This window comes from Lethenteron reissneri, chromosome 18, assembly GCF_015708825.2.
Source record: "Lethenteron reissneri isolate LAM-NWPU_2019-01 chromosome 18, ASM1570882v1, whole genome shotgun sequence".
Classification (NCBI taxonomy): Eukaryota; Metazoa; Chordata; class Hyperoartia; order Petromyzontiformes; family Petromyzontidae; genus Lethenteron; species Lethenteron reissneri.
This window is the reverse complement of record NC_083796.1, coordinates 14,287,929-14,303,714: the sequence shown is the minus strand read 5'-3', so window position 1 is coordinate 14,303,714 and position 15,786 is coordinate 14,287,929. Positions and strand designations below refer to the sequence as shown.

The window sequence follows — 15,786 nt, the reverse complement described above, 5'->3', positions numbered from 1 at the left end:
GCGTGCCAACACGCCGTCAGTGCACCGGGCTGGGTGCGCCTAACGCGTCGGCAGCGGCGTTTGGCGACGCGTCGAGGAGTCCATGGCGAGCCGCGCAGGGCAGGAACGCGCCCACGCGTGGGTGGTGAGCGCCCGCGTGTACGTACACGGCGCGCGTGCGCGTGCGTGCGTGCGTGCGCGTGACACAGGCGGTGGGGGATCGTGGCTTTTAATGAGGCACAGCTTGTAATTGTTCCCAGAGCCGTGTCGAGGGCCCGTCCCAGCGTGTGGGTCTTAGACGTGAACCTGAATGGGCCTTTGGTGTGAACGCGCGCCCGTCGCCGCTCGCTCGGGCGAACCCCGTCGACGATTATCCACGCCTATGTTACATCCAGTCCATTAACTCCGCACGATTACCGCAGCCCGGCAACAGAGGGGTCCTTCGCCATATGGCATCTCGTTATGGGATAATTTGTGCCTTTGTGCCTTTTATTGCATAATGCATGTTAGCGTGCATAAGGAGATTGATAGTCGTGGCGGAAGCGGGTTGTAGCCCGCCGGATTTCTTTTTTGTGTGTGTAAGTGATGACATTACACGCCCAAATTGTTATTGCTAATAGTTTAACCCCTGCTAATGAATTAAATGATATATATCCGCGTGCGTCCACGTGCCTGTAAGAGGCGGTATGCCGCAATCTTTTTGTGTTTGATTTGTTGGGAATTAAAAAAATACCAGTGTGTGTAAATATTCATTATGTGGTTATCTGAAACTGCTTCAGTGATTTTACGTATGAGAAGTAAAATTAATAAGGTATTTAAAAAATATATCTGAAATATTCAATGTTGGCTGTAAAAAAGGAAAAAATTGTAGCTATTAGCAGATTAATTTATCTTAAATATTCAGCTTTAAACATGAAAATAATAAGTGTTCAACAGAATCAGCTGTGCTCAAAATAATAATTTGACTCCTGCTTTCATCGTATTTATTAAGAATGTGCTCCAAATTATTCAACATTCATACCAAAACTTGAAAGAAAACGTCAAATGGACAAAATTGTGTTCCTGAATAGATTGAAAAGATTGCGGCCATTTCTCAATCAGCTTAATGTTGGATGTGTTCATCGCAATGTGAGTGTGACATGATTTTTTTTCATTAATTTTATTTCAATAGGCAAATGTGTCTGTGGGATGTAAGCGATGGGCGCTGTGTGGAGTTCAGGCAGCATCCGTACGTACATACAGAAATGCATGTAAGTATTCACTTAATTTTTTTACGAAGCTAATAACATCCTGTACATCATTTGTTTGGCCTCTGGATGACCCAACATTTAAGTGTATTTTCCACGAAGTCGCATTGCGTGTAATTGATGATATCATTATTTTAGTCAGTAAATTTTGTCCGGTACAGTATTACCAGAGAAAAACATTGGTTGTAAAGTACCTGTGCACGATAAACATCCCCGAGTCATCATTTATAAGACGAGGCCATTGTCGTATGGTGTCATATCTAAAACAAATATGCTGGCAATAAGTTTGAATGCATAAATGTAAGCTTACAATCTCATATAGACGTGATTATCGAGTTGTCTTTTTCACAAGATGTATTGTGCATATACATAGGAAAACGGATATATGTTTTGGATGTTATACTCGAGTGCAGTAAGTTTTATACATATATATGTGTGTAAAATAAATCATCGTTCTCAGCCTTGATCAATGCATGAAGGCGTCCCCAAGCTTCCACCACAAACACACACACACTACCGAAACACAATGTATGATTTTCATGGCACTTTTAATTAAATCTCGAAGCTAAAAAAAATATAATCTAAATGTCAAAACACTAAATCTTGATCTTCTTGGTTCTTTCGGTAAAGTCACGTGACTTTACCGAAAGAACCAAGAAGATGAATCCCTGCAGTCACGAAAGCTTTAAATCGAAAAACTAAATCTTGACTTAAAGCTTTCGTGACTGCAGGAATTCATATAACAAAATAACAAAAAACTTTTGTTATTTTCTTTGAACCTATTACGTGACTTTACCGAAAAACCCAAAGAATGTCAAAACACTAATTTAACAAACAAGGCGACAGACAACATTTTAGTCAAGGCGAGATGAGCTAAAATTGTACACAAAATATGCATAAATATCAAAATGTAAAGTTGTCGTGCCCGAGGGGAGGTATGACTAATAGACATTGTAGGCACGAGGTGAAAGGTTAACCATCGGTGATTGAGAAGGGAAGGGTCTTGCATTGAGATTTTAATTGGTGGAGGCAGACAGCGGTGCAGCAGAGGATCGTTCCAAACAACGGAGGCGGCAGCAGCAGCAGAGAAGGGGCAACCAACCGTGGCGCAGAGGTTGATGTGGGGATTGGAGAGGAGGCAGTGGTTTGTGAAGCGGAGAGCATCAAGTGGAGGAGAGAGATGATGCCAAAGGAGGTAGCGGGGAGGGAAGCCCTGCGAAGACGACGACGTGAGCTCGTGAGATCCTGCGACTTTTTTACATATCACGAGTACGTACGAGTAGGGGGCCGTCCATAAATGACGTCACGCGATTTTGGACAATTTTTGACCCCCCCCCCCTCGTCACACGGCGTCACAAAAAGTCAGACCCCCCCCTCAAATATGACGTCACAAAGCTCTTCTCCCCCCCAAATAAAACATGCTTCAAATCGATTTAAACTATTGTTATTGTAGTACGTATTTAATGTGGCGCTGCACTCTGATGTTGTAAGAGTGTTGTTATAACAATTAGTGTTGGTATAACAATTCTATATATATTTAAAGTTGCGCATTTTTACGTGACGTCACATTTCTCAACCCCCCCCCCCCCTCATCACACATCGTCACAAATGTCTGACGCCCCCCCCCCCCAGGTGCGTGACGTCATTTATGTAGGGCCCCAAGGATACTCGTGGGATTTTATACCCACGCCGTGGTCCGTCAGAAGTGTGAATCGCGAATTGTGCTCGCCAAGCCACGAATGTAGAGATTGTCGCAGTGGACGAATTTTGATGAGTGGTAGGCGAATAGTATTCAGATGAAATAAGTAGTGTTTTAATCGCCTCAAATTCATTAAAATGCATGAAAACTCCTGACTTTACTTCTGTCGGGAATAATTTGTTCCCCTTCCATTAAATGTTCGTGCACTTCCAGAATGTTTGAGATGAGATGGTGATCTAACTCACTTATTGTCCCAAGGTAAAGGGTGCTATATCAAAATCAAATAAATATTATGATTACTCAATCGCAATCCCATTCGCAAGTTTTATAATTATTATTTCATTACGCACATTAATCGGCACCTGAAAACATAATGGCGGGAGATTGTGAGAATTTCTATCAAAAATGTGTCTCCATTCTTGCAGTGCCTCGGGCGAGTCGAGCCTGCTCTTTTCCCCGTAGCTCACCGCCACATGGAGACCATTTCACCCTTTGCTTTGCACGGCCTTTGGATGGGAAGTCTGTCCTGCCCTTCCGCTGGCCCGGGGCCGGCCGCATGCCCGCTCCATGCCAGCTCTCGCTCTCTCCGGACCTGGCAGATTTTTTTTTGCGTGCAGGGAGAGCGTGCAATCCATGGGGCGGCTTTTCCTACCAGAGCACGGCGACGTGGCCGTGGATTGAGCCGGGGCGCGGCGCGTGCGAGGCTGCTACGTCGTGGCCTCCAAAAGGGGCTTTGGTAGAAGCAACGTGGCACGTGAAAGGGCACGAGAGCCCTCACAAACTTATGGGGGGGGGGGGGGCGGGCGGTTGCGGTGGCTTAGTCACGCGAGATGGAATTGGCAGCAAATTAGATTTTTTTTTACACTCAAAACCCACGCCGGATTCCCTGGACATGGCGCCCCTAGCAAACGAGCCCTCGGCTTAACTTTCCTGCATTGCTTCAAGCGAGGCAAGCCCAGGCTGCGACCGCCCTCTCTTGGGAGTGCGTGACCCTGCCAGGCAGGTGGGCTCATGCGGCCAGGTGATCATCAAAAGGTTATGACTTTATACGTTAAGTTTAGTTTCAGATTTTTCCAATTGTTAAATTCGATGTTTTTTGGTTCACTGATCTCGGTGTGCTTCACCGTTGTTAGCTGACGACCTGCGCGCTCCCCGCAGTACTACAAGTGCCCGTACGGGTCGGCGGACGAGGGCTGGCTGCTCTGCTCCGGCTGCTACAGCGACGTCCTCATCCTGGACGCGCTCACCCTCAAGGTCCTGGGATCGCTGGCGTCCAAGGACGCACCCAATTGGATGGCCACCATAAGTGTCCTTAGGTGCACAAGAACGCTCGGTATGTACCTCATCTGACCTTCATAAAACATTAAATAATTATATTGTTCCCTTGGTTCTTTCGAAACTGTTGTTTTTTAAAGGAAATATTTGTTCCGACTAATGTGGTTCTGTCTATTTCGTGTTGATTTATACATTTAAAGTGAGAGAGTTGTTTTTGGTGGTATTTGTCCTCTAAAACAATCTGTTTTGCGCTGTGTTAGGGTTCCACTTTGTCCAAGTCAATAAGCAAGTCGTGGTTTGTGGGCATTGTTTTGCTCTGTTTGTGAGCTGTTGGCCATAGAGGTAGAACGGAGCCCAAGCAGTGCTTCCTTTTCAATTTACAATTTATCCGTTTTTTTTCCATCAAAGTCCTGTTTTGTGCCCGATAAGTATTATCCACTTGTCTTCCATTAAGACCATTGAAACTGCAACAGGATTGCACACAACCCGTCACTTGACCTTGCCTGCTGGATACCGTGAATGGTTTCGAGAAGTTGGTGGGAAAATGTTAAGCCGTTAGCAACGAAGGCCATGTTTAAATGCAGGCTTGAGGATGCTGTTGATTTCTCTGAGAGGCTTTCCAGCAATTTTCCTTTTCAAACTTGTCCAAACTACATTTTAACAGCAGCTGATTATGAATATATTTTTTTTAAATGGCATTCCGAATAGAAGACTCAACAAGCTCCGCTATATATTTTAGTGAAGGCTTTTGTTATTTTTTTCGCTCGAAAAAAACCGGCCTTTTATTACGAGAACAATTTATTCTATTGTTGTGGGTTATAAAACGTTTAAAATTATTTCAAATGTTGATGCAATGTTTTTCGGTCTTCATTTGTGGTATTTCAGTATTCTTTATCTGGCATTTTTGGGAAAAAACTGGGGCTTTGACACAATGCTTAGCGTTTTTTTAGCTGATGCTTCCACTTATGTTTTCAAAATTCCAAAAAATAAAGTATAACAAAATACGCTGTTATAGATTGAAAAATAGAGTGTACACTGACCACTATTCAACTACCATCTGACTAGTTGTTGAGGTATTTGTAGAAATTATCAATGGAACGCACAAGCAGGTTCCTACTAATCAATGGGACGGCTACTACTCTTATCCACAAAGTTTCCTGTCTATGCCCCTCTTCTTGACCTCATTGTTGTCAATCCACCGCTGGATACAGACTTCCCTTCAATGTTTCAGTCATGGGGTTGTTATGACCATACTTCACCTGGTGAGTGATGGTGAAGTTATCGCTCGCCACTGGTGCTAGCCATGACTGGGAATTAAACTGGAGTCACTGGGCTCATAGTGCAGTGTTGCTAATGACCACTCCACCACACAATATTTGTACGTGCGTTAATTTTAAAAGATTAAAACTAAAATATAAAATGGAATTTCAAAATAGTTGACTGCTCATTTTCACACTGAGTAGTCTTTTGCCCTGAGCCAGGCATGTAAACTCCACATTCCCTCGATGGAGGATAATAACTGGTATGGCATCAACTTATGTATGGTCTGTTTTAGAATAATGCTTTATTACCCTTACCTTAGACCTCTATAATTCGATGGACTTCCTCAAAATCTTAAAGGAAAATCCACTCTAAGTTTGCAATGAGAAGGACATCATGATAAAGAATATCTTGCGGGACCTTTTTGCCAATATCAAAGTATGAAAATATAAGAATAGGTTTTACTCTTTCTGGCAATAAAACAGGTGTTAAGATGTTCAACCAACAAATAGAAACCTTTTGCAAGGAATCAAGTCTGCATTAACCACACGTACTTGTGGTGAACATGCAAACAAACTCTGATTATAAATGCCATTGCCTTTGAAACTGATTGGTCTACACCAGAGACAGCCTTATTTAGGGCCTAGTCTCACTAGTGCCAGACCAGAGAACGCCAAAAGGCCTTGCAAAAGGGTAAAACCTATTCTTATTTTTCGTAGAATGTATTGTGATATGTTTTCTTGACAGCTGAACATTTTGCCTATTCACCATTTCTCAAACGACATCATCTTACTTTCATTGTTAGTTTTAGCGTTATTTTTTTTTTTACAAATTCATGTTTAGATTACAGATTATTCTACATGAAGTGGATAAGAATAGCTTCGGTACATGCCTTGATTTGCTGTGTTTGATGGGTATTATGAATTGTAGTTTGTTTTTACATTTACGCTTGGGCAGTTCTACAAATGAGGCAACCTCAGAATAAACATTTCAACATTATTCTAATAATCCACATAGTTCAAGATGAATTGTTTTAACCATTTGGGAACTCAAGAGACCAGGATGAGTCTAATTTACAAGAGTGATACGTGCCACCAAAATTACAAATGCAAAGCAAATAAAACAAAGTCGAGCGATGAAATGAAGAGCAATCAGTATAAAAACAAAAACACTCGTGTCTCACGAGGAATCGGAGATATTGCAAACATTAATCAATGTGTAATCAAAGCTGCATTTTTAATTCCCTGCAGCGCAAATCGGCTATATGGAAGGTACTTATCTATCGCTTTAGAAATATGACTTATTTATGGAACATATCAATAGGATGACACATGGACGAAAGCACTTGCACCATCACGATCTCAGCATGGACGATGGTCAGTATGTCTGAATATGTCCGACACTGTGATATTCTAAAGAGTATTTCTCTACTATGGGGACCTCATTTGCCAGTAAAAATATGATAATTGGTTCTTTACCCTTCTATCTGGCAACAAAACTGACACCTTTTTGCAAGGAGTCATGTTTGCATAGACCGCAATACCTGCAGTCATAATACAAACAAAAGAACATAACTCTGACAGTGCACATTATCAGAGTTATGTTCTTTTGTTTGTATTATGACTGCAGGTATTGCGGTCTATGCAAACATGACTCCTTGCAAAAAGGTGTCAGTTTTGTTGCCAGATAGAAGGGTAAAGAACCAATTATCAGTATTTCTCTATTTTCAAGATAGGTGGACATTTTAGTTTTCATTAGAGTCCTAATTGGTTGATATGCTATGTCCAAGTCAATGCGACTCCATGATTATTCAATTGATTACATAAGAGCCCCTTTTTTAAATCCACTGCTGGATGAGGACCACCCCATGACTTTTGGTGTACGGGGATAGCTGGCACTGGGGGGGGGGGGGGTCCCCTTACGTAGACTGCAGCAAGGCAGGAGAATGGGGGAGATGTGATGTAAGCTCCCTATGCATTCAAAATCTCATCCTTGCGTTGTGTTATGTAGGACAAGTAAACAAAACGGAATGCTCGAATACGTAGACATTAGTTCATCTCATGAAATGCATCACCACGCTGCATCCATGTGTGCAATGTTTGTATCTCCCCAGAGGACATTGTGGTCGGGGTGTCAGTGGCTGGCTTGCTGAAGGTTTGGAATCTAAGCAATGTTCTCAACAACATTCAGGTTTGACCCAATTGTGTTTTCATGTCATTAAATTTTGTTAGTTTGTTTTATTGTGTGTCTATTTATAGAGTAAATTTAAAACAATCTGAGATTGATTTTAAGGCTGTAAGCGTTACGTTCTAGAAGTCATGGATAGCAGGAGTTGCCCTGGGATCATCCAAAATGATCCGTGTGCTGTGTTCACTCTGAGTGCAACATCCTAGGGTGTGTGGCGCTTTGCACGCATATATGTCGGTATGTTAAACTTCTTTCGCACCGTACATAGCCAACGTGCTACTCGGAGGTGCGGGGGATGGACAACAAACTAAACACAAAAAGCAGTTCCAAAGAAATGAGTTCTCAATGTAGATTTCGTTGGTCAGTCATCACTCTTCTACCCCTACTGCCATGGTTATTGTTCCCATGACCTTCACACGTTAATTCCGGCCCGTTGACTGTTTTTATTCATCCTCACCGCGTTCAACCACCACCACCACCACCGCACTGCAGCGTCACCACACTGCTCTTTCCGCTTCTTCCCTTGCACTCCTCCACTTCGTAGTTATATCCCAACTTCTGTTTTCACCAAGTTTTGGGTGGCAATGTGTTTAGCACACTGCGCTCTGAACCATATCAACTGCATTTGATTTTTGGCCACTGCATCTACCCTTCCCACCCCCTGCTTCACCAACCCACAATGTGTGCATACACGCAGCCATTCTTGTCAGTCTACCGGTGGATGAGGGCCTCCCCACGTTGTGTAGGGAGGCCATGGTGGTGAGATGTTAACTACCTCGCCTGGTATACAGGAGGTCGTGGGTTCGATCCTGACCCTGACGCCTGCGTATTTTGAGTTTGCCGTAGTTAAATCTGACCACAGAAGCAACTGCCTCTCTCCGCACCGTAGCAGTGAGGTGGATTGCAGCGGTGGATGGCGGTGGATGAATGTGGTTTGCATTTCTAAGGACTCGGAGCCAGTGTTTGAGAAGGAGTCGATGGCGGTGGATGGTCTGGATGCTCAGGCCGTCGCGTTCTGCACCTACACCCAGAGCACCTTGCTGCTCGTCTGCTCACACATCTGGAAGGTGATTCCTTCACAGAAGCCTCTCACCTCATCATCATCATCATCCGACTCCATTATTCTTTCACCGTTGATGAGTGCACTCGGATAAGTTTTAACAAGTCCCCAATGCTCAAATCAGGAGAGAAAATAAGTGAATATTGAACACGAGTACCAAGGGGCCATGTCCGATCCACTGCACGATTTGTACTTCAATTGCAGCGACATAGTTTGCAGCATTGTATATACAGTATGTGTGTATGTTGAACTTCTTTCGCACCGTACGTAGCCAACCGTGCTAATCTGAGGCATGAGCATTTCGTGGTATTAGTATTCATTGTTGCAGTTGGCAGAGTTGTGGAAGAGGAACTGACGCCTTTAGGCGTCCTCTGGTCTAACACCGTTGAGACTAGGCTCGAAAGAAAGCTGTCTCTGGTTTGGACCAATTAGTTTCAAAGGCAATGCATATATTATCAGAGTATGTTATTTTTTGCATTCTGACCACAAGTATTGTGGTTAATGCAGACATGACTCATTGTAAAAGGTTTCAGTTTGGTGTTGTAACATCTTAACACAGCTGTTTTGTTGCCAGAAAAAAGGGGAAAACATATTCTCAGGAGGTCGCACGATGATGCAGCCTGCTTGAGTGGTTTACCTCGCACAGGAAGTTGACGGTGAATTATTACCATCAAGAAACCACGCGTGGTGATAGTGGTGACGATGCTCCGCGTGTGCGGTACACGTCTCCCGCAGGTTCTCAGCCTAGAGAACTTCTGTGCACGGTGCTGCATGGCAAGGACAGCCGATGGGCCCTGGACCGGGGGTGATTTCCTGGCTGCAAACAAGGTGCTCGTGTGGACGTCGCGAGGCCAAGGTTACATCTACAAGCTTCCGGACAGGTGCTTCTCCGCCCTCATCCGTCTCAGTCCATTTACTCGGAGCACTTACAGTGCAATGCTGCAATAAATGCACAATGACCTCAATTGGTGGTGAAGGTACCACATTGGCTCTCACAATACGGATATTCTGCAGTCCACACAGACAACAATGTTTCTGAGAACATTGTGTTAAGATGTTAAAACACCAAACTGAAACCTTTTACAAGGAGTCATGTCTACATTAACCACAGATACTTGTGGTCAGAATGCAAACAAAAACGTTCTCTGATAATATATGCATTGTCTTTGAAACTGATTGGTCCACACCAGAGACAGCTTTCTTTATTTTTTTCTTATCAGTTTCAAAGACAATGCATATATTATCAGAGTACGTTTCTTTGTTTGCATTCTTATCACACGTATTGTGGTTAATGCAGCCATGACTCCTTGTAAAAGGTTTCAGTTTGGTGTTTTAACATCTCAACACCTGTTTTGTTGCCATAAAAAGGGGAAAACCTATTATCATATTTTGGTATGGCAAAGGAGGTCCCATAATAATGTGTCTGTATATAAAATAACCTCTAAAATCTGACAGAACTAACACTCAGCATAACATTACCAACCTTTGAGGTAGAGCAACTTTAACACAAAATAAACTATAATCTATATGACTTAGAACTCATATGTAAAATGTAATGTCCTTTTTTGTCATCTGACCTTTTGGCCTTCCCACACCAATGTTCCCATATGTCTGTAGGTCAATGGCGAGAACACACACTTAGTTTTACATGCCAAGATTTTATTCACTATCTTAGATATTTGTTTACCAGATACAATCTTAGTTATTTGCAATATGGAATTATGTTAATTTGTTATTGACTATTTTAGTTGCATTCAGTCACAGCATGCAATGAGGAAATTGGTCATGTGACCTGGGCACGTGCCTATAAACATCTCAACAAAACTTCACGAGTGATAGGAAGTAGCCAAGACCCAGGCCTAGGTGTTTCGACCTGTGTCCAGCATCATAGAAAAGTGAAGCTTGACCAATGGAATTGTCTTGTCCATGAGACATGCTGTGCGCTTGGTGTTTTTCACAAACTTGCAGGCGACACGTTGAGCTGAAAAAGTGCATTGGTCGCAAGCTCTTGTTCACACCCCAGATGTTAACATTGTGCACTTTTACTTTGATGTCTTTTCAGTCCAAAGCAGATGACAGACTGCAGCTCCTTGAACCACGAGGCCCCACTACTGCTCTACATACTTGAAGACACACTCCCGGAGGTAGGGTCTCTGAGGAGTACTGAACCTCTTGTGTGTGTGTGTGTGTGCCATGGTCGACTCACTGCAAAGCCGAGATTCATTCCCGCTCACCACCAACGTTAGTGGCGGACTTACGAGTCGTCCTGGACCTCCCCTAGGTCCACTCAACCTGAATCAGTACCTGGAGACAAAGGCGGCCGGGCGTGGTGCTCGCCACACCACTCCCTCGTGTACTGTGCCGGCCTTCACAGGTGATCGTTAATAGCACTTGTATGGCGCATTAGGAATGGAGTAAAGTGTGGTTTTGTGAAAGGTGTTATGTGCTGTGCAGAGCATCAATGCACGTGTGTACAGCAGCCTGCGATGACTGAGTTGGGCCTGTGGGTGGCTGGCAGGGTTATTGATTAACCGGACTGGTATTTCAGTCACGTGGTTAATGGCGACTCGGTTGAGGGTGGCTGTGTGTGACACCACGTGCTGTTGCATTGTACAGGTAAAGGACCCAACGGTTGTTTTTGATCGTTATAGACTTGTTCTATACTTGTCCTAGACTTCAACCTTGGCTTTGAATTGTTAGTTTGTGATATATTCAATAGGAGGGGTTTTAGCACCGTGTACTGTAAAGGATGACGAACTGTAGTTACAACTTGTAATTCTTTAACTCTAATACTGTTTATTCTATAACCATGCCCATGCACCCAGAGTACGACTACTTGCAATGCTATTGAGAATAAAACACATGTACAGTGGTAAGTTGTACTATGGTGACAAGTACAGTACATATATTGCACACATACAATACAGGTAATGGGTGTAAGATACCGATATAAGTGGATGGTATAGATAGACATAAAGCTTAGGATTAAATTAATATTCGAATAGTGAAGTGCAAGGGTTATTGTCAAAGACAAATATGGTTTATCAGTAGTAGAATTGGGTTTAAGAGACACTTATTGATTAACCGGACTGGTACACTGTTCCTTTTTTTGCAGATTTACACTATAAATGTGTTTGCCCTCGATTTGGAGCACCTGCCCACGTCCTTCATTTCGAGTGTGCGACTCTTGCCCCAACAGTTTAAAAGGCTATAAGGGGGATCTGTGTATGTACACAAGCATGTGATTGTTGCAACGCAGTAGTTAGGAGATACCTTTCTATAAACCTATGTGAACACTTTAATGCACATCTATTAACCTTAGCAGCAAGCCATTACACGAAACCGTACTTCTAATTGTAATTCTGAATGCCTGGAATTCGAGAATTCACTCTTAAAATTTTAGCGCTGCAGAGGATGAAATTTTATAGAATCTCAAATTCCTCGTCAGAAGAATGTGAGGATCTTAATCAAAACGTCTAAAGCCACAGAACAAACACAATGGGCTTAGTCAAACTAGTTTAGGGCAGAACTCAGCCTTATTCAGCCTCCCCTATTATTCGTGAACACTGTATTGTCATGCACTGAGGCTTGAACACCATAAGCCTGAGGTGGCTGGTGGTGTAATAGTTGATCGTGGCTGCGTTGTCATTGCGGCTGCCTTAGGTTGCCACGACGAGAGGCTGAGACAGGTGCCTCCATCACCTCTGATTAGCACGGTTGGCTACGTGAGGTGCAAAAGAAGTTCAACGTACATATGACAACTGCTAAACAAATGCAATTCACTCTGCTGTATTGTCAATGCACATCTTGTTATTTGATGGGTACAAATATATGGCTTTAGTTTTTATATGTTTCTCATTTGCAAAACTTGTTGACAATCTCTTAGCTATACTCTTTGGTTCTTTCGGTAAAGTCACGTAGATAGAACATTATTAAGTCACGTAGATAGAAAATTATTGTTAATTATTATTAATTTTTTATCTAGGTAAAACATATTATTCATTTTATATCTAGGTATTTTTTTTAGTAACGTGACTTTTACCGAAAGAACCAAAGAGTATGGAGTCCTGCAGTCACGAAAGCTTCAAATCAAGATTAATCGCTTGGCTAATGCCATCTAAGCAAGCTCGGTACGAATCTCCCTTCTCAAAGGCCCTTCTTTGCCGTGCCAGCAAATGGCACTCATCTTGCAGCTGGATATTTCATCAGCCATTTTGAAAATCTTGGGTTTCTGATTTGCAGAACGATTTTCGTGAGCTCTCATTTTTTGGAGCAGGAACGTGTCAACAAACCACAGGCACGTGGACTCCAGCGTCGCCTGTGATGGCAAAGATGCATTCAAGTCCACTGCCACCGGAGACTAATGCTGCCCCAGCAGAATCAGTGCATGGCCAAATTTGATGAGGATTTGAGATGCTGCGCAGCGCTTTTGTTGTATTATTTATCACAGGAGTTGGCACAACAGGTGAATATATAAATGCACAGCGCGGCCTGGTTTTGGTTCGATACCAATCGATGGCAGCAGTGCTTTTTTGTTTCTTTGAATGCAACGGGAGGTGATGCAGGATTATAGTTTTAATTGACCACTTCATAGGCACTTTGGATGTAGTGTGTGTGTGCTTTTCATTATGTCCAGCCACCTGTGAAGGAAAGGGTTTCATGAAATGAGTTTTGAATGTGTCTGTGGGTAGTAGAAGTGCGGTGGATAGCACACTGAGCTGTACTCCCTGTGAGCATAGTTTGATTCCTGGCCATTCACATCAAAGGCGGTTGTTATCTGAAGTTAGCCCATGATTCCGCTCAGTAAAGGTGCAGCCCTACAATTTCTTGCTCATGCCTCTGCTCGTGTAAGGGTCTCCACTAGAGGGAGCTCGAGAGTCTTCCTATTGAGGGTATTTGGCCTACTCTTCCATTCTGGGCAGATGTCTTGGAAGAGGTGGGAATATATCCACACTTTACCTCACCGTACACGACCTGCCGATTGACCTAACTGCGCTGTACCCATGTACGCTGCTGGCTGGACATAGGCGGTGGGAGATTTAAGAATCTTGCACCTTTGATTCAACTGCCGCGTCGGGAGATTGAACTGTCACCCTCTGGATTACAAGGCCGGCGCGATAACGGTTACACGACGGCATCATCAACTTTTGTGCACTCGGCCTAAAATGGTCACACCTTGTTCATTGTGCCGGGATCACCGTTCGGGAGACAAGGACAACCTCGCTACATGATTATCGGTCTTTATCGGTGCTCGCTAACCGCACGGTGCGAAAGAAATTAGAAATACGTTCTCTTTCACAGCAGCCTGTCCGATCTCGGTGTGCCATTGTCTGAGAGTGCGTATCGAGCAACGCCGTGATGCGACGGATTAAGGCGAAGCGTGACGATTGCATCGACCCAAGCTCCGTTTCTGGCCGGATGCGTCGCCGTCGATTGATGTGAGGCGCACCTGGTGTGCGCTTCCCCCGTGTTGATTCGGAGGATAGAATGATACCTGCTGCGGATTTGAACTGCAGTGCAGAGGACCGGCAAAGGGACTGGCCTCAATTATTTGGTGTTGCATATAACGGGTACTTGTTAAAATGTGCTTTTTAAAAATTGTTTGACCAGGGTTGAAAAATAAGTTATATTTTTGCTTGTTCGTGTGTGATCAATAGGGGTCTTCCTCTTTGTATGTTTGTACACGTGTACACGTGTGTGTGTGTGAGGAAGGGTTTTGCAGTGGTTAGCATCTTGCTCTGTGATTCCAGGAACCATAGACTGTTTCTTGGCAAAAACTCCATGGCACTTGGTATCTTAACCTGTGCTGATCCTCCTCTCGGTAATCTCTGCCTTGTCTTATTACCGCGGGTAGTGTGTGAGCATTGCTCTCGGGAGATTGGGGCACTGCATGATGCTGGCCATACTAGCCTTGTGTATTCCGTGAGTGTGCAGTGTAGGTGTGTACACGTGTGTCTGATTTCTTTGGGGCGAGGGAAAGTAAAGCGGTTAGCGTGCTGCGCTACGAACCCGATGACTCAAGTTCAATTCCTGCTCACGGCCAACACCAGCGATGATTATCTGAACTAGTCCTGGGCCTCCCCTAGGTCGACTCAGCCTTAAAAAAGTGAGTACCTGGTGCTTGCTAATAGCAATTTCTCATCCAGTCTGTTAAGGCTATAAGAGGAATCTTTGTGTCAAGATTTAGTCAGTCGTTTGCCACTCCGAGCCCACCGACCTGAGTTTGATTGCGAGCCACGAGTAACATCAGCCACGGGCGATATCTGAACCGGTTTCTGGATCCCCACTTCACCAAGCCACACTGACCGGCGTGGTGAAGTATGGTCAAACAACCCCTATGACTGAAACAGCGTGGGGAGGGATATATGCAGCAAAGCACATCCTCAGTTAATGGACTGATTTTTTTAGCTTGAGTTTACGTGACAAACCTTACCAATTGGCTGTGTCGGGTGGTGGTGGGTTTAATGACACATTCATATATTGACGCGATCTAACCCAAAAAACCTCTGTTATGGTTTTCTAGCTTGATCAGCATTGCTTTACCCGGCATCACTTGCCGTGTTCTTCAATTCTCACGCGTGGAGGAGCGAACGCGCTGCATCCGCGACGGCGGTCGGCACACGCTGTGCCCTGTCAGCGGATGTCTCGTGGAGGAAGGAAATCGTGGTGGACCCACGAGGTGAAGTGATCAGCAGGAGGTCGCGGGGCCTCCAGTTGTACCCCCAGCAGGGACACGAAAGCATTCACGGCCACCAAGGCACAGAGAGATATATACGTTTTAAAATTTCATGTTCAAACATACTCGGCTGCCCGAGGCAATGTTTCGTCCGTTGCTCTTCTCAACCAGAGTAAAGAGAAGAATCTGCCACGAGAAACAAAGGCGGAGGAGTTAAATATATTTTTACTTTAATAGTCGGAGGAATAAGGCCGCTTCACGTCAGCAATTTAAACAATAGCCGCGGTGTGAAACACTTAATCCGGGTTGTTATCGTAACAATTTGCCTACATTTGTTACGATAAGATTTTGGGTGTGGGTCGTTGATAAGTGGCACGAGCAGAGTACAGTCTTGTGCTGCTCA

At 44.0% G+C, this 15,786-nt stretch overlaps 1 protein-coding gene across 3 annotated transcripts in view; it reads left to right on the top strand.

The window, feature by feature from the left end:
- The window catches only part of LOC133343900 (WD repeat-containing protein 7-like), a 131,387-nt gene that overhangs the window by 25,020 nt on the left and 90,581 nt on the right, over positions 1-15,786 (top strand). For all 3 annotated transcript variants that reach the window (XM_061553885.1, XM_061553883.1, XM_061553884.1), the window contains exons 4-9: positions 1,151-1,229; positions 4,084-4,258; positions 7,574-7,650; positions 8,595-8,714; positions 9,443-9,588; positions 10,770-10,851. In XM_061553885.1, coding sequence (XP_061409869.1) covers positions 1,151-1,229; positions 4,084-4,258; positions 7,574-7,650; positions 8,595-8,714; positions 9,443-9,588; positions 10,770-10,851 — 679 coding nt within the window. The remainder of the gene's footprint in view (positions 1-1,150; positions 1,230-4,083; positions 4,259-7,573; positions 7,651-8,594; positions 8,715-9,442; positions 9,589-10,769; positions 10,852-15,786) is intronic.